The following is a 23,310-nucleotide window of genomic DNA, read 5'->3' on the forward strand; positions in this document are numbered from 1 at the left end:
TACTATAAACATATTATAAAAGAAAATATAATTTAAGATATACATAATACAACAACAATTGTGAATAAGCCCTCTGGTTTCCGTAGCTTATTCTGAAAATACTATTTAGGTTTGTCATCTGTGTGAGTCTGTACTGACTCCCCTTATCTTAGTTAAATAAACAAGTGTTCAAACCTTTGAATTATAACCTGGTAAATGGCACAACCAGACTTGCAGACTCTTTGTTATGCCGTGTACACACGACCGGACTTTTCGAGGGACTAGGTCAGACAGACTTTCGACGGAGTTCTGACAGAGTTCTGACGGACTTTCCGAATGAACGGACTTGGCCACACACAATCACACCAAAGTCCGACGGATTCGAACGTGATGACGTACGACCGGACTAGAATAAGGAAGTTCATAGCCAGTAGCCAATAGCTGCCCTCGCGTCGGTTTTTGTCCGTAGGACTAGCATACACACGAGCGGATTTCTCTGTAGGAACTGGGTCCGGCGGAGTTCTGGCGGAAAAATTTGAAACATGTTCCATTTCTAAAGTCTGTCAGACTTTTGCAAATTAAAAGTCTGCTGCAGCCCACACACGATCAAATGGTCTGCCGGAATCATTCCGTCGGACTTTTGATGTTGAAAAGTCCGGTCGTGTGTACGCGGCATAAGACATAAAATAACTTTTGTAACAATGCCTATTCATGGACCATAAACCCCTGATTCAACTCCAGAGCCAAAATAGCTCCTCTCACATGCAATATATATGAATATGATAAATCATACAATATGAGACATATATATATATATATATATATATATATATATATTCTTTTAACCCCAAATATTCTGACAGGAGGATTCTGGGAATATAATTTAAATTTTACTATTTGTGTTCTGATCTAGAGTTTTCCTCCTGTGAAGTCTGGAGATCATATGACATCACATTGCCTCCACCTCCCTCCCTGATAGAATAGAGAAATACAAAGAAGATTCTAGAAGTCACCAGAGAGATGATGGAGGAGAGGTGAGGAGGATTCTGGGAATTCTGGGACATTATCCAGTAACAGACAAGGGATGTGTCTGGATGGTGACTGTATCATTGTGTGTGTCAGGTTCCTATAAGGTGTCAGGATGTCACTGTCTATTTCTCCATGGAGGAGTGGGAGTATTTAGAAGGACACAAGGATCTCTACAAGGACGTCATGATGGACAATCAGCCGCCCCTCACATCACCGGGTAAGAGGAGACTTTATTGTAAAGGAGAGAGCAGTACGGAGGCTCCACCTAGATCCCCCATCATCTGATAAACACATAGAAACAATGTATTCAGTCAGTGTGTGTGTTTCCTACAGATGGATCCAGTAATGGGAACCCACCAGAGAGATGTCCCCGTCCTCTGTATTCCCGGGATTCCACACAGAAAGATCACACCATCCCCCACCATCATCAGGTAGATGAGAAACAATCACTGATAGTAGCATTAGGATCTGTACATTATCTGCATTGTTACCATTGATGTCATTTTTATTATATATTCAGAGTGGAAACCTGAGAGTTTCTAAAATTGAGGTTAAAGAAGAGATAAAAGAGGAGGGTGATGAGGATGGGGTGATGGAGGAGTCTCTAAAAGAACACAAAGATCTGTACCAGGACACCATGGTGGAATCATCCAGCTACAGAAACCCACCAGAGAGATGTCCCCATCCTCTGTATTCCCGGGATTCCACACAGGAAGATCACACCATCCCCCACCATCATCAGGTAGATGAATGATAATTCTTGGTAGTTCTGATTTATTCACAGCATGTTTCTTACAATGAATGTTTTATTATATATTCAGAGTGGAAACCTCGGGGATGATAATATCGATTTTAAACAAGAGTATAAAGAGGAGGATGAGGAGTATGGAGTGATGGAGGAGTTTTCAGAAGGACACAAGGATATGATGGAGCCACCAAATACCAGGAACCCACCAGAGAGATGTCCTCATCCTCTGTATTCCCGGGATTCCACACAGGAAGATCACACCATCCCTCACTGTTACAAGGTTGGTGGGACGGATCATCTAGAACACGTGGATTTTCTATGTGATGTCACAATAATAAATCTTCTATCTTACAGATGATATTCTCTCTCATTTTCTTGGTTTAGAGTGGAGATCCAATGGATATAGAATTTGAGGTGAAATCAGAAGAAGAAGAGAGGTATGTGAGGGATGATCAGCAGTCTATGGAGGAGGATGGAATAACGGGGACATTTATAGAGGAGGACACTCCTACAGAGATCAGCACAGGTGGGTCATTAACACTAAATACATTCCTCCACCCATACTGCTCACTGATTGGTCCAGAGTAGGGCGGGGGCTGGGTGATATCAGCCTGTAATCCCCTGGTCACTTTCCTGAGCTGTGTTCCCCGTCCTGTATTCCTGGATTTCTCTCCGATAATCTTCCTTCTCTGTGCTGCCGACACAATTTATGTATCTAGACTGGATTTATGGAGATTCTGGAAGCAAAATGTTCATTTTCACCATATATATTGGGTGATATAGGCACCTAGGTTATGAGTCTTGGGTCTTCTGAAATATGCCCAGATCTAGCAAGGTCTCTGACAGAACAATTCTCCCGGATTACTTTTTATTTTATTTTCTGGCTCTGCCGGGTGGAGGGATATGTCTGTATAGCAGGGCTCGACAAACCCCAGGTCGCCATGGCGACCAGAAACCACCCCCTGGCGCCTAGGCTTCCACCAGCCCACTCACTGCATCTCTCGATGCCCCAGACATGCAATGCTATGATATTTAACACTGACCGTGTGTGTAAAAATAAGGGGGGATCCCGCACATTATCAAAGTGAACGATGAGTGATTATGTTTATAGTAAATAATAAATTTCTGCTAGACCTGAAAAGTGTGTACAGTGCACTTAAAGTGGGTATGATATAAAGAGTGATCAGCGCAACTTATTAACAGCTGTGTATATCTTAAATGAATGTGTAAATATTGCTCTGTAAATATTACTGTGCAACCAAATAACTATGTGCAGCTTCAGTAAACAATGATATACTAGTAATCCTGTGTGGGTAAATATGCGTAAACACAGTGCAATAACAAATCCTATATATAAGGTAAGTAATTGCTATTCTCAGTATATAGGTAATGAAATAATCAATTCCATATAATCAGTTGATGATAGTGGTATAATAGTCCATTAGCTCTGAAATAAAGGTGCAAAAAAATATGTATAAATACACGTAAATGCAGTGCAATAGCAAATCATATATATACTGTATATATATATATATATATGCAATAACAAATACTATATATAAGGTTAATGATCGCTAATCTCAGTATATGAGTAATGAGATAATCAGTTCCATATAATCAGATGATAATAGCGGTATGATAGTCCATTAGTACCTTTATTTCAGAGCTAATGGACTATCATACCGCTATTATCATCTGATTATATCAAATTGATTATTTCATTACTCATATACTGAAATTAGCCCATATATATGATTTGCTATTGCACTGCGTTTACGTGTATTTATACATATTTTTTTGACACTTTGTTGCACTTTTAGCCCATCATTTACCTATATATATATATATATATATATATATATATATATATATATATATATATGATTTGTTATTGCACTGCATTTACATATACTTTTTTGATACTTTGTTGCACATAAGCACTTTTTGCACTCTTGCACCTTTTATTTCAGAGCTAATGGAATATCATACCGCTATTATCATCTGATTATATGGAATTATTTCATTACTCATATACTGAGAATAGCGATCATTAACCTTATACATAGGATTTGTTATTGCCCTGTGTTTGCGCATATTTACCCATACAGGATTACTAGTATTTCATTGTTTACTGAAGCTGCACATAGTTATTTGGTTACAGAGCAATATTTCCACATTCATTTTAAGATATACACAGCTGTTAATAAGTTGCGCTAATTACTCGTTATACCATTAACATATACCATCTGACCGCCGTTCTTCCTCCCTTCTCCACACTCAGTGCCGGTGCTTGATGCTTGCCAGAGCCGCTGAGTGTGTAAAACTGACACGTAACTGAGAGAGGAGAGAGAGGATCTATCAGAATTGAGCTTGATGTCAGGGGTGGGTGGGACCCAGCCAATGGGATAGGGATCTGGGCTGGCCGCTAAGTGTATGTGGCCCGCCCCTATTCTTAAGCAGCCCAATCATTGGCTGGTGTTTGATAGCTGCTGGGTTCCACCCACCCCAGCCAGGTCCCACCCGTCCCCGACATTAAGCTCAATTCTGACAGCTCCTCTCTCCTCTCTGTTACTTGTCAGTTTCACACACAGGTACACTCGGCTCAGTGTGAAACCTGCCAGTGCCACCCACCAGTGCCATCTGCCAGTGCCACCGCCAGTCAGTGCCACCTGCCAGTGCCTGCCAAGGCCCATAGTGCCACTGGCAGTTCCAAACCAGTGCCACCTGCCATTGCCATCAGCCACTGCCAATCAGTCCCATGTGCTAGCGCCACCTGCCAGTGCCACCTGCCTAAGCCAACCAGTGCCACCCGTTGTCAGCCTTACTCTTTCTGGCCAGCCCATAACCCTGATGTAACAGTGTTACATTGGAGTTATTGACTGGGTGCTCCGTTGTGAGTTAGGGTTAGGGGGTGAAAATAACTGGCCTTCCCCCGAGAGCTGACAATCCATACCACTCTAAAAAAAACTGGCTCCTAACTTTTTTAACTAGCTCCTAGATTCAAAGCAAATTTGTAAAGCCCTGCTGTATAGTCTCAGACCCAAGTCACTGAGTGCAGTCTCAAAACATAGGCAGCGGTGTGGGACTTCTGCAATTTGTCTCCAGTAAATATTTGGGCCGCCACTGATTATTGAATACCAATCTTATGAGTCTTGACCCTTACACTGTATACTTTGTTATACATTACATACTCCTGACCCCTGCACTGCATACTCCATGTTGTACATTATATAATCCTGACCCCTGCATTATATAATCTATGTTGTACATTACATCATTCTGATACTATATAGTCCTATCTTGTGTATCTTATACAATATGTTGTACATTACCTAGTCCTGACTTCTGCTCTCTTCCCCTCTACCCACTGCTATATATAAACATAATATGTATTCTCTTTTGTTACACCCATTTCCTATCAGCTGGACATTTTATATCTGATCATGTGACTTTTACATGTTAATAATAATAATGTGATAACATCCTCAAACTTTGGAGCCTAAAACAGAAAGTGATAATGAGGGAGGAGTCAATCCAATGATGGGGGTCTTCAGGATCAGTCCAGTCTTCATCTTGGTTGTTCTCCCCCATCCTCACTCTCTGACCTCTGGTGGGGCTCAGCCCCGCTGTTATTCATGACTAAATCATGGACTAAATAAGAAAGTGCAGGACTTCTTGTGTTGGGAAGATGGCAATGAGTGATAGAGGGGGGGGGACACCCGTCCTATAATCCCCTCATCACTGTCACTCCTATAAAAGACAGTTCTCGTTGTTTCCTCACTCTCTGACTAAGGTCCATGAATAAAGAAATGATCTGGTAGGAGATCAGAGGACCCATTTACTAGTTACCTTGAGGGGGGAATTGTAAGAACCTCAGAGACAAAGCTGCCTAATGTGGGCGGAGTCCTGGTTTAGGGGAACCAATCTGCTCATGTCTAGTAAAAAATCTTTTTATTTCTATTTTAGTAGATGGACGGGAGATGAGGAAAACCTCAGAGGATTGTCTCACTTTGTCTCCAGACTGTAAAGTAGAAGATGAGGACATCACACAGTATAGTCCAGGAGAAAACCCGACTACCTCAAATGTCCATCCGGCACCACACAGTGTAGATGGACCATCGTATTCCTCTTATTCTGAGGAACCTCAGAGTGTGAAGGACGGTGCCGTCCTTCCAACAGAGAAGAGGTTTTCCTGTACTGAGTGCGGCAAATGTTTCCCTTTTAAATCCAGACTTGATGTTCATAAAAGAACTCACACGGGGGAAAAACAGTATTCCTGTACTGAGTGTGGGAAGGGTTTTCATTTTGAAACCAAACTTAATGTGCATAAAAGATCTCACACGGGGGAAAAACCATATTCCTGTTCTGAGTGCGAGAAATGTTTTTCACAGAAGTCTAATCTTGAAATACATCACATGCTTCACACAGGTGAGAAGCCATGTTCCTGTTCTGAGTGTGGGAAATGTTTTGTACAAAAATCTGAACTTGTCAAACATCAGAGATCTCACACAGGTGAAAAGCCATATTCTTGTCCTGAGTGCGGGAAATGTTTTTCACACAAGTCCAGTCTTTCCACACATCAGATAACTCACACGGGGGAGAAGCTGTATTCCTGTCCTGAGTGTGGGAGATGTTTTTCAAGGCAGTTCCATCTTTACACACATCAGAGATCTCACACAGGGGAGAAGCCATATTCCTGTCCTGAGTGTGGGAAATGTTTTTCATTTAAGTACAGTTTGTACATACATCAGAGATCTCACAAGGGGGAGAAGCCTTATTCCTGCCCTGAGTGTGGGAAATGTTTTTCAGACAAGACCAATCTTAATACACATCAGAGATCTCACACGGGGGAGAAGCCACATTCTTGTCCTCAGTGTGGGAAATGTTTTTCACGGAAGTCCAATCTTTACAGACATCAGAGATCTCACACTGGGGAGAAGCCATATTCCTGTCCTGAGTGTGGGAAATATTTTTCATGGAAGTCCAGTCTCTATAAACATCAGAGATCTCACACAAGGGAGAAGTCACTTTCCTGTCCTGAGTGAGGGAATTGTTCCTCACTGAAGTCCTGTCTTTCTGTACATCAGGGATCCCACACAACACTTGAGGTGTATTAGTGCCTTGAGTGTGGGAAATCTCTCATGTGGGGAAGAAGCACACCCTGATATACACCTCAGATATACTCCATGGCTGATCTTCATCATGTAAGAAACAGTTCATAAGGAGATCAGAGATCACCAAAGAAATGGGTGAAGTTTTATACCGTGTTGGCCATTGGTAGCAGTAGAACAACAAAAATGTTGTCATTACCTTTCATTGGTTGAGTACATTTTGTAGTGGAAGCTTTTACAAACATTTGTTTTTAAATAAAAAAAAAAACTGTTGAATGAATGTGACCAGCATTCGCCCAGTTTTGACGAGTTTTGGACATGTTTTATTTCATATGATCATTGGCTCTAGCTAGTGTCCATAACTCTTTATTGCATTATGTTTACTGATATTTTTACTGCGGTATTTATTGTTGTATTTGTGAAACATGCAAAATACATCACAAAAGCAAGTTATGGAATTACAGAGTGGAAATTATCAGCAAACGTCTCCCTGTACAAAACATCAAATACAAAACAACCATCGGATATGCAGTGTAATAGGACACATAACATAAGAGGGCTGGCCTCAAATAGAGAAGGTTGGTGTAGAGAAGTGTTTCTCAACTCCCAACCTCAAGGCGCCCCAACAGGCCATGTTTTCAGGATTTCCCACAGATGAAACAGCTGTGGTAATTACTAAGGCAGTGAAACTGATTAAATCACCCATGCAAAATAATGGAAAGCCTGAAAACATGACCTGTTTGGCCTCTTTGAGGACTGGAGTTGAGAAACACTGGTGTAGAGTACCAATCCAATATGATATATAAAGTAACATCAAATAAACCAGGTAAGAGGGACTTTTTCAGTTTGGATAGGAGTCTCAGTCTGTGGCCTCGCTATAACTAGACTGCACAGTAGCTCAAAGGAGTAAGGCCGCGTACACACGCGCGGACTGTTTGCCCAACCTTGTTCGTCAAACAGTTTCGGCAAACAGTCCGCTCAAAATTTGCATGAGCGGACTTGCCCACACACGAGCGGACTGTTTCAGCAAACTGTTTGCCAAACAGTTCGCTCAACTTTTGAAATGAACGGACTCGCCCACGTAAGGAGGAGGCAAATCCGCCCATTTCGAGCGCGTGTACAGGTAGGCGGGGCCCGCGAAGGAGACGTTGCGGGCTCCGCCGCCTGGAATGGGCTTAAAGGGGAACCCCAACGCCGAAAAAAATCGGCGTGGGGGTTCCCCAAAAGTCCACACCAGACCCTTGTCCGAGCACGCTACCCGGCCGGCCAGGAAAGGGGGGCGAGCGAGCGCGCCCCCCCTCCTGAGCCGTACCAGGCCGCGTGCCCTCAACATGGGGGGTGCCTTGGGGAAGGGGGGGCCGCGCGGCCCCCCCACCCCAAAGCACCTTGTCCCCATGTTGATGAGGACAAGGGCCTCTTCCCGACAACCCTGGCCGTTGGTTGTCGGGGTCTGCGGGCGGGGGGCTTATCGGAATCCGGGAGCCCCCTTTAAGAAGGGGGCCCCCGGATACCGGCCCCCCACCCTATGTGAATGAGTATGGGGTACAATGTACCCCTACCCATTCACCTGTGAAATAAAGTACAAAAAAAAACACAACACAGGGAAAAAATATTTTATTGCACAGCTCCGGGGGTCTTCCGTCTTCGGGGGTCTTCTCGCCGGACTCCTCCGCTATCTGTGTGTAGCTCTTTTACTAGCGGAGGAGTCCGGCTTTCTTCCTCCCCGCCGCCGGCCTCTTCTCCCGACTTCGGGGGTCTTGTCCCCCCTCTTCGGTTCTTCTGCCGGGCCACCGCGCCTTCTTGTAGCTCTTTTACAGGCGGTGGCCCGGTCTTCTGTCGCCGCTGTCGTCGCCGCCGCCTTCCGTTCTTGTTCTTCTTCTTGTTCTTCTTCTTCTTCTCCTGGAGATGTTGACTCGACGAGCTCTCCGGCCGGAATGCCAGAGCCGCGCTGTGCGGTCACTTATATAGTGACAATGGGGCGGTGTCACATGGTATATGTCACATGGGTTGGTCACATGGGTTGATGTCACATGGGGACTATGACATCGTAAGGGGGCGGGGTCACCATGTGACCAACCCATGTGACATATACCATGTGACACCGCCCCATTGTCACTATATAAGTGACCGCACAGCGCGGCTCTGGCATTCCGGCCGGAGAGCTCGTCGAGTCAACATCTCCAGGAGAAGAAGAAGAAGAACAAGAACGGAAGGCGGCGGCGACGACAGCGGCGACAGAAGACCGGGCCACCGCCTGTAAAAGAGCTACAAGAAGGCGCGGTGGCCCGGCAGAAGAACCGAAGGCGGCGACAGAAGAACGGAAGGCAGCGGCGACAGAAGACCGGGCCACCGCCTGCAAAAGAGCTACAAGAAGGCGCGGTGGCCCGGCAGAAGAACCGAAGAGGGGGACAAGACCCCCGAAGTCGGGAGAAGAGGCCGGCGGCGGGGAGGAAGAAAGCCGGACTCCTCCGCTAGTAAAAGAGCTACACACAGATAGCGGAGGAGTCCGGCGAGAAGACCCCCGAAGACGGAAGACCCCCGGAGCTGTGCAATAAAATATTTTTTCCCTGTGTTGTGTTTTTTTTTGTACTTTATTTCACAGGTGAATGGGTAGGGGTACATTGTACCCCATACTCATTCACATAGGGTGGGGGGCCGGTATCCGGGGGCCCCCTTCTTAAAGGGGGCTCCCGGATTCCGATAAGCCCCCCGCCCGCAGGCCCCGACAACCAACGGCCAGGGTTGTCGGGAAGAGGCCCTTGTCCTCATCAACATGGGGACAAGGTGCTTTGGGGTGGGGGGGCCGCGCGGCCCCCCTTCCCCAAGGCACCCCCCATGTTGAGGGCACGCGGCCTGGTACGGCTCAGGAGGGGGGGCGCGCTCGCTCGCCCCCCTTTCCTGGCCGGCCGGGTAGCGTGCTCGGACAAGGGTCTGGTGTGGACTTTGGGGGAACCCCCACGCCGATTTTTTTCGGCGTTGGGGTTCCCCTTTAAGCCCATTCCAGGCGGCGGAGCCCGCGACGTCTCCTTCGCGGGCCCCGCCTACCTGTACACGCGCTCGAAATGGGCGGACTTTCCGAGCGGGAACAGTCCGCTCATTTCGAAAGTACAGTGGACAGGCCCACACACGGGCGGACTGTTCGCTCAAACACAGTTTCAGCGGACAGTTTTTCGGAATTTCCGAAAGACTTTGTCCGTCAAACTGTCCGCTGAAAGCCCACACACGAGCGGACTGTCCGCCCAAACACTGTTCAGCGGACAAGGTTGGGCGAACAGTCCGCCCGTGTGTACGCGGCCTAAGAAGTAAAGGACAATGTCAGGTAGAACAGACTAGAGAAGAACAGAGAGAAAGGGGACAATGGGGGGTATAGGAGGATTGGATAGGAGGGGGGATATGAAGAAGAAGAGGGGGGGGGGTCAGGGAGGTAGAGTGCCCCTAGAGAGGACCAAGACCAGTGAAACCAGTAGGAGGAGATATCTGATTCTACCATCATGGTAGTAATAGAGAGTCATAAAAGTCTGGAGGCAAGTAATGGAAGATCCGGGGTCTCCAGAGTTTTTGGTAGGAGGATACTTTATCCAGTATGACTGCTTCAATTTTGGCATGAATCATTGCCTGAGTGACTCTATGTTTCATTGCAAGGACACATAATGAGGGGGATTTCCATGCTTTTGCAATGGTTTGTTTAGCTGCAGTGGTAACAGGAAGAGTTTAAATTGGCGATGGGTTAAAGTCAAAGGGTCTATTGGATCAGGTGTAAAGGGTGTATTGAAGAGGGCAGACAGGATACCAAATACATCTATCCAGAAAGTGCGTACTGTGGGGCATTCCCACCAAATATGAACATGTGCCAGATGCACTACAGCCTCAAAAGCAATGGGGGAAAATTTTAAAGATCATGGTGGGGACCAGGTACCACCCGGTGAGCACCTTTTATAGTTGGTTTCCAGAGCCACAATGTTGGACGAGACAGATTTAGATGCCTACCAAATGTACGCCCAGTTGGCTGGCTCAAGGTTTAGGTTAAGTTCTCTTTTCCATTTGTTAGTAGGCGGGGGCGCTGTTGAGCATAGAGATCCAACATAAGTCCACGTCTGTGAGGAGAGGTTTTACAAGCTTGTTCAAAAGTTGTGAAGCTAGGAGTAGTGAAATCAGGAGGCAAGCATGGGGAGACAAAATGTTTCATTTGTAGGTATCTAAAGAGTTCCGCTGAGGGTAACCCATGTGTTTCACATAGTTTTGGGAAGGGAGTAATTGATCTAGTTGTGAAGAAGTGGTAGGCTCATATCACTGCCCAAGACCAAGTAGAGAAGGAGGATGGAGAGGACCAAGCTGGGTAAAAGGTGGGATTATGCTATGTTGCAAAGGTGATAGCCATGGGAGGTTAATTGTGGTGAGGGTGTTGCAATCTACAGATTCCCGCGCAACCCACAGTGGAGTTTCTTTAAAGGCATGATACTTGGGAAGATGCACAGCATTATTGTATTTCATAAAGTTGGGCACGCTAAGTCCACCTCTACTTCGAAGAATGTAAAGTGTCAGTTTAGGTAAGCGAGGCTTGAGTTTACCCCCCATGAACTGTAAAGCCCTACGCTGTAGAATTCACAAGTAATGGGAAGGAGCCTGGATCGGTAGTACCCTAAAAATATAGAGGATTTTAGGAAGGATAGACATCTTGACCACCATAATTCTGCCTATCCATGCTAGTGGTAGGGAGGACCATTTTGACACAAGGTTAGAAAGATGTGATGGCATGGGAGGGTAGATGACAGCATATAGGTCTCTGGGGTTTGAAGTAAACTTGATGCCTAAAAAAAGGTTATATGCAAGGTGAACTTGGTAATGGGAAGAATATAAATCAGTTGGGCCTGTAAGAGAGGTGATAAGGAAATATTTCGGGCTGTCAATTTTTATGGGTTTATCCAAAGTCAGATAAAGTATCCAGTAGATTTGGAGAGGAGATTAACCACTTACAGGCTGCTTTCCGTCATTATACTTCGGCTATTTCAAGAGGAATATTGTTATGGCAGCATTTTATTCTAGTACTAGACCTCCTCTATAACTCAAAACTGGTAACTGTAGAGATTTTGAAATGTCGCCTCTGGAGATTTTTATGGTTAAAAGTTTGACGCCATTCCACAAGCGGGTGCAATTTTGAAGCATGACATGTTGGGTATCAATTTATTTGTTGTAACATCGGTCTTTCACAATATAAAAAAATTGGGCTAACTTTACTTTTGTCTTATTTTTTTAATTCAAAATAGTGTATTTAAAAAAGAAAGTGCACTTGTAAGGTTGTTGCGCAAATACAGTGTGACAAAGTTTTGCAATGACATGTAATTTTCTAGCAAAAAAAAAACCTGATTTAAACTTATAAACACCAAGTCTGAAAAATAGGCCCGGTCCTTAAGTGGTTAATGGAGAGATCAGGAATACAAGGACATTGTCTGCGAATAGGGAAAATTGATGTTGATGTCCACCTAACTCTAGGCCTTGGCTGTTTGCGTTTGAGTGGATTAAGAGGGTCAGTGGCTCAATCACCAGGGCGAATAGAAGTGGAGAAAGTACAGCCTTGGCGGGTGCCTTGTTCTATGGGGAAGAAGTCGAGCAAAAACCTGAGTAGTAAATATAAGCTCTAGGGTTTTCATATAGGCAAGAGACCCATTGTAAGAAGTTTGTACCAAACCCCCAGTGGTGCGGGATAGAGTTAAAGTGGTTGCTAAGTCACTTTCTCTAACTAGAATCCTCTCTGTATATTCGCTCAGTGCTTTGTTTTTTTTAAATGAGGCCGCGCAATACATCATTTTGAAGCACCGCTGTCAGCTTATGTCCCAGCGCTCTCCTGCCACGCTCTGAGGACTACAGAGGGATGGGCTGAGGTTCCCTCTGACGTCACTGGGAGGAGAGAAGGAGAGCCTCCGGCGGTCACATGACCACTCAGCAGCAGTCTTCAATAAGGCATTGTTCTGCGTGATTTTTATAAAATAAAGGCACTGAGTGATTTAACCTGATATAACAGGATTCTAATTAGTAGAGAAAGTTATTGCACATAGCAGGAGAGGGGCAGGGAGGATCCGGGTCACACAGACAAGCTGACGGGCAGGGAGGGGGGAGAGGACAGAGGAGGATGGAGAAGAGCTGAGGATAATGAAGGCATGTAAACTGACCATGGTGTCAGGGCTCAGCAGCCATAATACAGTACACATTGTTCAGTTTACAGGGGGGAGAGCAGAGCCAGCAGGATCAGCCAGGTTTTTTAGGGGACAGAAAGGGCCAAATTACACAGCACAAGCACATGCTTTTAAGGAACAGGATTATATATATATTTTTTTTTAGGGTTACAGACGCTTTAAGGTAGGACCAGGAAAGCATGTTTAACGCCTTGTGTATGTCGAGGGAGGTAATACAGGATGGGATATGACAGGTTCAGGCTGTATGGGCTAGAAGCAAAAAAAAATAAAAACCCCAGTGGTGATCAAATACCACCAAAAGAAAGTTCTATTTTTAGGAAGAACATTATAAAAAATTAGTTTGGGTACAGTGTTGCATGACTGCGCAATTGTCATTCAAAATGCCACATGAAAAGTTGAAAGTTATCCTGGGTAGGAAGGGGAGAAAGTGCCTGGTATTGAAGTGGTTAAAGTGAAATCATAAATATAGTGCCTGGGGGGTCCCCTTAGTCTGCCTAGCAAAGTGGCACATCTGTACCATGTATAGAACCTGCTGCAGAAAAACTGACATTTATAAAGGAAAAAAGTATTTTAAAGTGATTTTCGCGGCTGCAAGGCATTGCCGGCAATAGTAAAATGTAAAAAAAACAGCATGGGGTCCCCCCAATCCATACTAGGCCCTTTGGGTCTGGTATGGATTTTAAGGGAAACTCCAGACCAAAATTTTAAAACAAAATGCAGTGGGGTCATCCCAACATCCATACCAGATCCTTAGGTCTTAGGATTTTGAGGGGAATGCCATGCAAGAATTTTAAAAACAGTGGCGTGGCCCCCCAAAATTCATACCAGACCCTTAACCGAGAATGCAGCCTGGCAGGAAAGGGGTGCGATGAGCAAACACCCCTCCTCCTGAACCACACCAGGCCACATGCCTTCAACATGTGGGGTGCTTTGGGGCAGGGGCATGTTGATGGGGGCAGGGGCATGTTGCTGGGGACAAGGGCCTCTTCACAACAACCCTGAACAGTGATTGTGGGGGTCTGTGGGCAGGGGCTTATCGGGATCTGGAAGCCCCCTTAAATCCCAATAGTAGAGGAAGAGGTGGTCTGGCGACACAGAAGAAAACTCCAGTCAGTCTCTGGATGTCCATCATTGGAAACATGATGAGACAAGAAATACAGTGAGATGTTGGAGGAGCTGTTGATGTCAGTGTGGAAATGGACAGAACACTGGATGATGACACTGAAAGAACAATGCGGCTTCATTCTATGATATGTCAAGGAGAGAATGGTACAGGAGATTTTTCTCTCTAATTAATGTCAGTAGAAGACCCGGAGAAACTGTTCTGTGTTCTGAGAGAGCAGATCGAACACGTGATCTTGTGTACCCTTTAGGGCCGAAACAACTAATCGATTAATCCACAACTAATCAATTATGAAAATAGGTAAACTATTTTCATAATCGATTAATTGGCCAGTCAATTAGTTGGCCTGCATACAGAATGCATTATTTGTTTACATATCAGGCAAAACAGTGCAGCACATATACAGCTCAGTACACTGTCCATACATGTCAGTAAGTGCCTGAGAACTTGTGAATGTGTGAGGAGCAATGCCTCATGGGACATGTAGTCCTGGGCAGGAAGTGAATGGTTCTAAAGTCAGAAGTATTTTTTACCTTGCTATAAGGGGACTCTATACTATACTTTGTGGCTTCCTATAGGGGAACTCTATACTATACTGTGTGGCTTCTATCAAGGGGACACTTTACTATACTTTGTAGCTTCCTATAGGAGAACTCTATACTATACTTTGCACCTTTATATAGGGGAACTCTATATTATACTTTTTATCTTCCTATAGGGGAACTCTATACTATACTTTGTGGGTTTGTATAGGGGAACCCTATACTATACTTTGCGGCTTCCTATAGGAGAACTCTATACTATGCTTTGTACCTTCCTATAGGGGAAATCTATAGTATACTTTGCAGAAGACAAAAAACAGCGCCAACCTAAGTGCAGTATTTCAGATCACAGGTATTTATTCGTAAAGTAATACGACCCATCAGCTGACCTCCATGACGCTGCGACACCGAGCCGGAGACGCTGGGAATCACCGGCGCCACCGGACGGGAACCAACAGCAAAAAGAGGACCGCTTCTCCCCGGGAGCCCTGTGATGTCCCCCACAAACTTCTTTTCCACGTAAACATGATGTGCCTGAACTATTCCGACAGAGAGTGAGTGTATTACTTTACTAATAAATACCTGTGATCTGAAATACTGCACTTAGGTTGGCGCTGTTTTTTGTCTTCTGTTTGTATATCTCCTAAAGGTGTCTTCTACCCTTGAACATGCTGCCTACCTGCTTGTGCTAAGAAATCCTCTTTTCCCTATGGCTATAACTAACTATTTCTATAACTGTTGACTATTGGCTATAACTTACTATTTTTTATCAAAACCTGCACAGTTACCTATTGACTATTATCTACCATACTTATTAAGAACTGCAGAATTCTGTGGAGCAGTCTGCAAAAGCACCAGATTGAAAACCCAAATACTGCTGTATACCAAAGTCACAGTATATACCCCTTATCACCCCATCCCACTCCCCCCCTCCCCTTCCCATAAGCCTCCCCCCATCCTGTATACATATAACCCAGCAGCACAACACAAAAAAAATTTCTTACTTTATACTATACTTTGTACCTTCCTATAGGGGAACTCTATACTATACTTTGTGGCTTCCTATAGGAGAACTCTATACTGTTATGTCCTGTGCCCTTAACCTGGTTAGAGGTGGGGCTAGTACTTTTATGAACACTCAGGGTGCTGTAGCTGGCCCGAAGGGCAAGGCTACAAACTGAAAATGCTGCTGTTCTACTTCGAACCGCAGAAACTTTTGGTGAGCGGGAGTATACATCCCTGATGTCAATAGATGCCAGAAGTTCTTCTCCTTGTAAGATAGAAAATACTGACCTGATCGACTCCATGTGAAAGGAGTGGATCTTCAGGAACCGATTTTGATTCTTTAGATCTAGAATGGGTCTGACATCTCTATTTTGTTTTGTTACTGTAAAGAGGTTTGAATAAAACCCAAAACCTTGCTCTTCTGTGGGGATCTGTATGATCACCCCCTGAGCCAGTAATCGGTCTAATGCCCGAAACAGAGATTGCCTTTTCCCTGGATCTTTGGGAAAGGTTGATCTCAGACACGAGATGGTGGAAACTCCCAACATTCTAGTTTGTATCCTAGAGAGACCGTGGAGATGACCCATCTGTCCATCTGCCCCCACCGGGACCACTACATGAGGATCCAAAGTTCCAGTTCCAATGCTTATAGAAAGTTATTTGCCTCCTGGTGGACCCCCAGTAGGTCCCAAAATAAACTTGGGGGGACACTGTCCACCAGAATAGGAAAAAAGTTAGGTTTCCTAACTGACAGTCAGGCACATGTTGGGGAGAAATATGTCCTTCTTCAGAAGGAGCTCTCCCAGTGTGCGTGTATGAGATGCCCGAGAGGGAAACCTCCTGAGTTAGCAGGAAAGATGTATGTGATTTGGAGGACCCTGTTGTTCATGAGGGATGAGATTCTTTTGAGTGCTTGGATATCTGCTTCTTCCAGACTTGGGCGATCGGGGCTCTGCGGAGATGGGCGTTTAGCCAATCCTGCATTCTTTTGACTTGAAGAGTTTGTAGAGTCCAGAGAGATGAGGCCCATGTGCACCAACAGGCGTTCCCCTTCGTGGATAGAGGCAAAGCCGTATGTTTTATCCTTGTAAGAGAATGACAAGCGGAAGGGGAAGGACCACCAGTACTTGATAATTTTTTGGGTCATGACTTGCAGAAGGGGTTTCAGGGCTCTCCTGCGTTGGATAGTGAGAGGGGAGAGGTCTGCAAGAATGTGGACAGGGTGTCCCTGTATGCTCAGCTGTTGCACATTCCTGGTCAGGCGCATGACTTCTTACTTAACCCCATAGAAATGTGATTTAACTACGTCTCTGGGCAGTCCACCCATGCGGGGGGGGGGGGGCTGGAAAGCTCTGTGAGCTCTGTCTAGCTCCAGATGACTGTCCCGGATGTTCGGAATAAGATCTTTGATAAAAGATTTGACTGCTTGGTGGGTGTCTTTGATTACTTCTGGGAGCCCTCTAATGCGTAAATTATAACGCCTGGAGCGATTCTTCAGGTCATTGATTTTAGAGATAGCAATGTCCAGTTAGTCCTGTAAATCCTGGATACAGGCTGTATTCTGGTTTGCTCTGGATATCATTTGTTCCACTTTTTGTTCAGTGGCTTCAATCCCGGTGCCTAAATTGTGCAGGTCTGCTTGAATAGTAGAAGTTATTTGGGCAGCCGTTTGTGCCAGGCCCCTGGACAGCATCTTAGAAAAGGCATACATCATTGTTTTAAAATCCAGAGGGCCTGTGGGAGACATTGGACTGAGCATTGCTGGCATGTCAGGGCTGGCTGCATGGCCTTTCACTGGGGTGGCTATGAGCTCATCCAGGGTCCTTTCTAGCAATGATACCATGGATGCCGGGGATAGAATAGCGGGATATAGGTTACCAACTGTGGCAGACTCAGGCAGAATCGCCTGTGTACCTGAATCCGTGCCCACATCTATTTCATCTCCTCCCTCCTCAGCTTGCAGAGCTTCAGGTGCCATCTTAGGATTCTCAGCTGACAGGCTGAATCCGGGCAGCCTCATGGTGCCAGAGCAATGGGGGTGTTCCCGGGAAGCTCCGGTAATGGGTGAGCCTTGCAGAAGGTGCGGGTGCCGCTGCTATCACTAGCTGTGTGGCCGGGGAGACCGGAGTGGGACGGAGCTCCGAGATCAGATGTCCATCATGGAGGCTCCGCGCATACGCACTCCCTTTTGCACAATTTTTTTGTCTGCATGCAAGTTCCGGTGCAAACCGAACCCGGCTGACCAATCTTTTTAACCAAAGGGTCCTACGCATGTGTACTAGCACAAGCGCAAGGTGGGATGCCTGGTGAAATAAGTCTTTCATGGCGTCTATGGCAAAACATAGCACCCTTGATAGTTCAACCAAATCATGGGCCTGTTGTACAGGGACCTCTTTAAGGGCCTGTCTAAACTGATTCTTTAGGGACTGACAGATGCCTATTGCCACAACTGTAGGCTGAGTAACCGCACCTGCCAAAGAAAAAGAGCATTATAACAGAAATGCCAACCTTTTATAAGCTGGATATTTAAGCATTTGTGCATTGTCTACTGGACAAATTAGACTATTATTCTCACTGGAAATCGCAGCAGCAACTGCTGGTACCTTCCATCTTGTGGTGAATGTCTTCTCCATGGGATAGAGTGCTGTGAATCTCTTTGGAGGGAGAAAATGCTTAGCTGGGTGATCCCATTCAGTATAAATAAAGGAAAAGGCTGTGAAGGTTTTAAGGAACCTAAAGAAGAAACAGAACTTTCAGCTGACTCCGTTAGAGGTAGCTTGAAAGAGGCACGAACCATGTAAGAGATTGTATCAACAATTTCTCAGATTGTGAGGCTGAAACAGGTTCATCTATCATTGCTTTATTCCTCAGAGGAGCAATTGGTTTGCCTTTCTTCCTGATCACCTGAGGGTAACACCTCATCCTCTACCCACTGTTCCCTTGGTGAGGGGTCTGAGGTGGGGGGGATCTAACACACTTCCTATCCTTTTGAATAGCGGATGCGATTAAAGTCGCTAATTTTACTTGTAGGCCCTGCAGGGTGGAGGAAAACGCATCTTCATTCATGTATACAGGGGCTGAATAAGTTAGAAGCAGTTGCACCACCAATTGGTCCCAATGGCTCACCCTGGCTTGCCATATTGGTCTCTCAGGTGAGGATGACAGTGTGGAGACATGACTGGAGTTCCCAGCGCCTGGGGGTGGAATTTTTGATACTTTTGGGGTGTCTTTTTTGGGAGCCATAGTGCTGAGCACAAAAAAACAGAGGCACAAGTAAATGCACAACTTGCCGAGCAAAATAGTCTAGCAAAAGACAATACTAATAAAGTTCAGCTTTCTAGTGTTTTTATAATGTTATTTCCTGTGCTGGAAATGCCTGCATCAACCTTACGTGCCCCGGCCCTCTGTGTCATGTGTGTCCTTTCCAGCTCTTAGCTGTGAGCATCTGTCTCTGTCCCCGGCGTCTATGCCGCGTGCTCCTCGTTTACTTACTGTACATCCCGCACATGGCACCGCACCTTAGCCATGCCCCCTCTGTCAATCAACGTCCCCCTCTGTATAACTAGCCCTAGTCCGCGGATGTGTGGGCGGCATTGAGCGAGAGGGGAGGCAAGGGAGGGCTGGGAGGTGGGAAGTTTAAAAACTTCTGTGTGGAAAAAATAATAAATACAATATATATGAAAGCTGTTGCTGCTGTCGCACCCCTCAACGAGGGGGGGGGATACAAGCTATAGTTGTATCTCCCTTCCCCCAGGGGGGAAATGTTCTGATGAGGATGCCCCTGGCTTGCTGAGACCACACATGTGCTGTTTTGCTGGGACTGAGCTGACTGAGAAGCAATGTACTTAGGTATGCATTTACTCCCTTTAGGCATGAAAACATTTTACTTATGTAAGAAAAAAGCATAGGTGGACTTTTTAAAGTTCCTAGGCTTCTTCCCTTACCCTTTCCTCACTTCAGGATACTGCTGTAACAGACAGATCCAGACTTCACCTCTCACAGCGGGCTGCATTAGCAAACCTTCAAGGACCGGGTCCCTATTAGTGATGGACGAACTTCCGACGGGACGTTTCGCGAACGCGGACCGCGAACGGGGCTGAACGTTCGCGAAACCGAACGTTCGCCGCGGGCTCCATTGACTTCAATGGGAGGCAAACGTTTTAAACCTTTAGGGCGAATTTGCTGCCACGGGGTAATTATTAGGTGGGCAAACACAGTGCCACCACATGGCCAATGACATAACACATGTATGGAGTGAATTTGGGATCGATAACTACAAGCATTCTTTTTTTATATGGGAAATTGTTCTCACAATTCAGGACTGTGGAGCGCATGAAGGCAATGGAGGAGAGGGAAGGTCAGGGACCAGGGTAGGCAGAGAAGAGGGTGCAGGAGATGATCACCAGCAGTGTCACATACAGCAATGACACATGCACCGTGATAGAGGCATCTGACAACAGCACCGTGATAGAGGGCACTGACATCAGCAGCGTGACATAAAGCATTGACACCAGTACCGTGACATACGGCATGGACAGCAACACCGTGATAGAGTGCACTGACATCAGAAGCGTGACATACAGCACTGACATCAGCACTGTGATATACAGCACTGACAGCAGCACCGTGACATACAGCACTGACATCAGAAGCGTGACATACAGCAATGACACATGCACCGTGATATACAGCACTGACAGCAGCACCGTGACAGAGAGCACTGACATCAGAAGCGTGACATTAAGCACTCACACCAGCACCGTGATATGCAGCACTGACAGCAGCACCGTAAGCAGCCCCAGGAGGAAGTCAGCACAGCACAAGGATGGTGTGATCCCCTCATAAGCAGCCCCAGTAGAAATATGACACCGCTCAACCTCTTCAAAGAGGAGGGTAGGGGCATATACTATACTATATAGTGACATCACTAGACACGTCATCATCAACGTCACCTTCCCCACCGCTATAAGTAGAGATCTCGGAGTAGGCAGCAACACCGGGGACCAACCTCCTCCTTGGGCTGATCTGGGTACTGTCGTCAGACTGCTGAGTAGCGGTTGTTGCTGCCTCCTCTTCCTGATCCAATACCAAGAGTGGCTGCGCATCAGAAATGTCCTCTTGATATGGATCGGAAAATAATTCCAGTGACTCAAGCGGAAGGTATGTGGTGGTGGTGGTGGTGGTGGTGTTGGTGGTAGTGTCTTTGGGGGTGCACATAGCAGAGAGTAAAGAAGAGGGTGCAGATCGAGAGGATGAGGAGGGTGCAGAAGAGTAAGGCTGAGTGAGCCACTCAACCAAGTCTGGTGCGTCCTTTAAAGTAATTGAACGCACCTTCTGCAACTTCCCACTTTGGCTCAAGCCTGTTGCTCCTGCCCTACCCCTACCACCCCTGCGGAAGGGCCTGCCTCTTCCTCTGCCTGTCATTTTTTAAATGACCCTGTGACAAAACTCTTAGTCCCTATACCGATGAAGGACTGCTGCAGTATAGGGCAGCGGTCAGCAGTGGTGCACCTCAACCCTATCTATTGTGGACCGATACCAGTCCTTACAGAACAGCAGACTGTGCCTCACTCAACCCTATGTACTGTAGCACCCTTCACCAAGTTACCAGTCCTTATAAGGACCTTTGTGGACCAAGTAGGTTGTGTGTGTTAGTGATTAGCAGACTGTACGTCAGTCCCTATACAGCTGAAGGACTGCTGCAGTATAGGGCAGCGGTCAGCAGTGGTGCACCTCAACCCTATCTATTGTGGACCGATAGCGGTCCTTACAGAACAGCAGACTGTACCGCACTGGCGCACTCAACCCTATGTACTGTAGCACCCTAGACCAAGTTACCAGTCCTTATAAGAACTTTTGTGGACCAAGCAGGTTGTGTGTTAGTGATTAGCAGACTGTACGTCAGTCCCTATACCAATGAAGGACTGCTGCAGTATAGGGCAGCAGTCAGCAGTGGTGCACCTCAACCCTATCTATTGTGGACCGATAGCGGTCCTTACAGAACATCAGACTGTACCGCACTGGCGCACTCAACCCTATGTACTGTAGCACCCTAGACCAAGTTACCAGTCCTTATAAGAACTTTTGTGGACCAAGCAGGTTGTGTGTTAGTGATTAGCAGACTGTACGTCAGTCCCTATACCAATGAAGGACTGCTGCAGTATAGGGCAGCAGTCAGCAGTGGTGCACCTCAACCTTATCTATTGTGGACCGATAGCGGTCCTTACAGAACAGCAGACTACCGCACTGGCGCACTCAACCCTATGTACTGTAGCACCCTAGACCAAGTTACCAGTCCTTATAAGAACTTTTGTGGACCAAGCAGGTTGTGTGTTAGTGATTAGCAGACTGTACGTCAGTCCCTATACCAATGAAGGACTGCTGCAGTATAAGGCAGCAGTCAGCAGTGGTGCACCTCAACCCTATCTATTGTGGACCGATAGCGGTCCTTACAGAACAGCAGACTGTACCGCACTGGCGCACTCAACCCTATGTACTGTAGCACCCTACACAGACCAAGTTACCAGTCCTTATAAGAACTTTTGTGGACCAAGTGAGTTGTGAATGTTTAGCAGACTGCAGCAGAAGGGCAGCAGTCAAGTATAATATCCTTTCTATATTTGGAAGAAAAAATATTATACGTGTACAAGCCTATTACCGTACCACTGATACCAGTCCTGAAAAGAACCTTTGTGGAACTAATAGTAACAGCAAGTCTTTAAACTGACCCTCACTGCCTGACAACACTGCTTCCTTCCTGTCCCTATACAAAGTGGCAAAAAAGAGTAGACTGGAACGATTAGTGGTTACTGGAACAGCTCTTTTGTGGACCTGATAGTAACAGCTAATGATGATGATGATGAAAGACTAATCTGGCTGTCCCTGTAGCACACACCGTCCTTTCCCTTTCTCTAAACTGACAAAAGACACTCAGGCTGCTGCAAGAATCAGTAGCACAGCAAACCTATATACACCTAACACCTATACCAGTCCTGAAAAGAACTTTTGTGTACCAAATAGCTAGCGTTTTATCTGTCCCTACTCCACACAGGAACCTTTCCCTATAATGACAGAAGAAAGAATGTAAAATGGCCACCGGATCGGGTGTATTTATAGGTTAGGGGGAATGTCCAAGTGTCCATGTGCTGTCATGTCTCAATTGGCTGGCCTGTACCCCATGACAGACGTGTCATCATAGGTCAAAGTTCTTTTACACATTAAACACGTAAGTCCGCCGGGGCGAACGACGGGAAAAGGCGAGCGAACGTGCGGACCGCGAACGACCGAAATTCGCCGCGAAACGACCGCCGGGCGAACCGTTCGGCCATCACTAGTCCCTATTATGGGGGTTACACTCCCTTGGACCTGTATAGCATTTATTGGAGTAAAATACTTAAAAAAATGTACATCACTCATGAAGTGTACAAATGTGATCACAGACATGAGTAAAAAAGCATGGTGTATTGAGCCTGGCAGGATATGTACCCAACATGACGTCATTATGCTCCGCTGATACCACCGTGTGCGTTCCAAACCTCATTCTGAGTAGATATGGGCGCCGTCAAAAAAATTTGTTTCGTTT

General features: G+C 46.0%; 3 protein-coding genes across 3 annotated transcripts in view; 2 read left to right on the forward strand and 1 right to left on the reverse strand.

Annotated features, from left to right (window-relative positions):
* The window catches only part of LOC143986899 (uncharacterized), a 549,767-nt gene that overhangs the window by 387,973 nt on the left and 138,484 nt on the right, over positions 1-23,310 (reverse strand). The gene's annotated exons all lie outside the window — the stretch shown is intronic.
* The window catches only part of LOC143989561 (uncharacterized), a 470,483-nt gene that overhangs the window by 86,621 nt on the left and 360,552 nt on the right, over positions 1-23,310 (forward strand). The window lies entirely within an intron of this gene.
* On the forward strand, positions 888-7,171 carry LOC143989618 (uncharacterized). Its single transcript, XM_077489838.1, has 7 exons — positions 888-1,013; positions 1,102-1,225; positions 1,342-1,439; positions 1,529-1,750; positions 1,830-2,036; positions 2,141-2,282; positions 5,723-7,171. Exons 2-7 carry the CDS (start codon positions 1,141-1,143, stop codon positions 6,799-6,801), a joined length of 1,833 nt encoding a protein of 610 aa, XP_077345964.1. The 5' UTR covers positions 888-1,013; positions 1,102-1,140; the 3' UTR covers positions 6,802-7,171.

Source organism: Lithobates pipiens, unplaced genomic scaffold, assembly GCF_037356315.1.
Source record: "Lithobates pipiens isolate NorthernLeopardFrog02 unplaced genomic scaffold, aLitPip1_a1.2 Scaffold_18, whole genome shotgun sequence".
Taxonomy (NCBI): Eukaryota; Metazoa; Chordata; class Amphibia; order Anura; family Ranidae; genus Lithobates; species Lithobates pipiens.

What these genes read in the sequence shown, in the direction of transcription:
- LOC143989618 (XM_077489838.1), top strand. Translation starts at nt 1,141, where the DNA reads ATGGAGGAGTGGGAGTATTTAGAAGGACACAAGGATCTCTACAAGGAC. An exon ending in GCCGCCCCTCACATCACCGG is followed by an intron (nt 1,226 to 1,341) that starts GTAAGAGGAGAC and finishes TGTTTCCTACAG; the next exon opens with ATGGATCCAGTAATGGGAAC. An exon ending in CCATCCCCCACCATCATCAG is followed by an intron (nt 1,440 to 1,528) that starts GTAGATGAGAAA and finishes TTATATATTCAG; the next exon opens with AGTGGAAACCTGAGAGTTTC.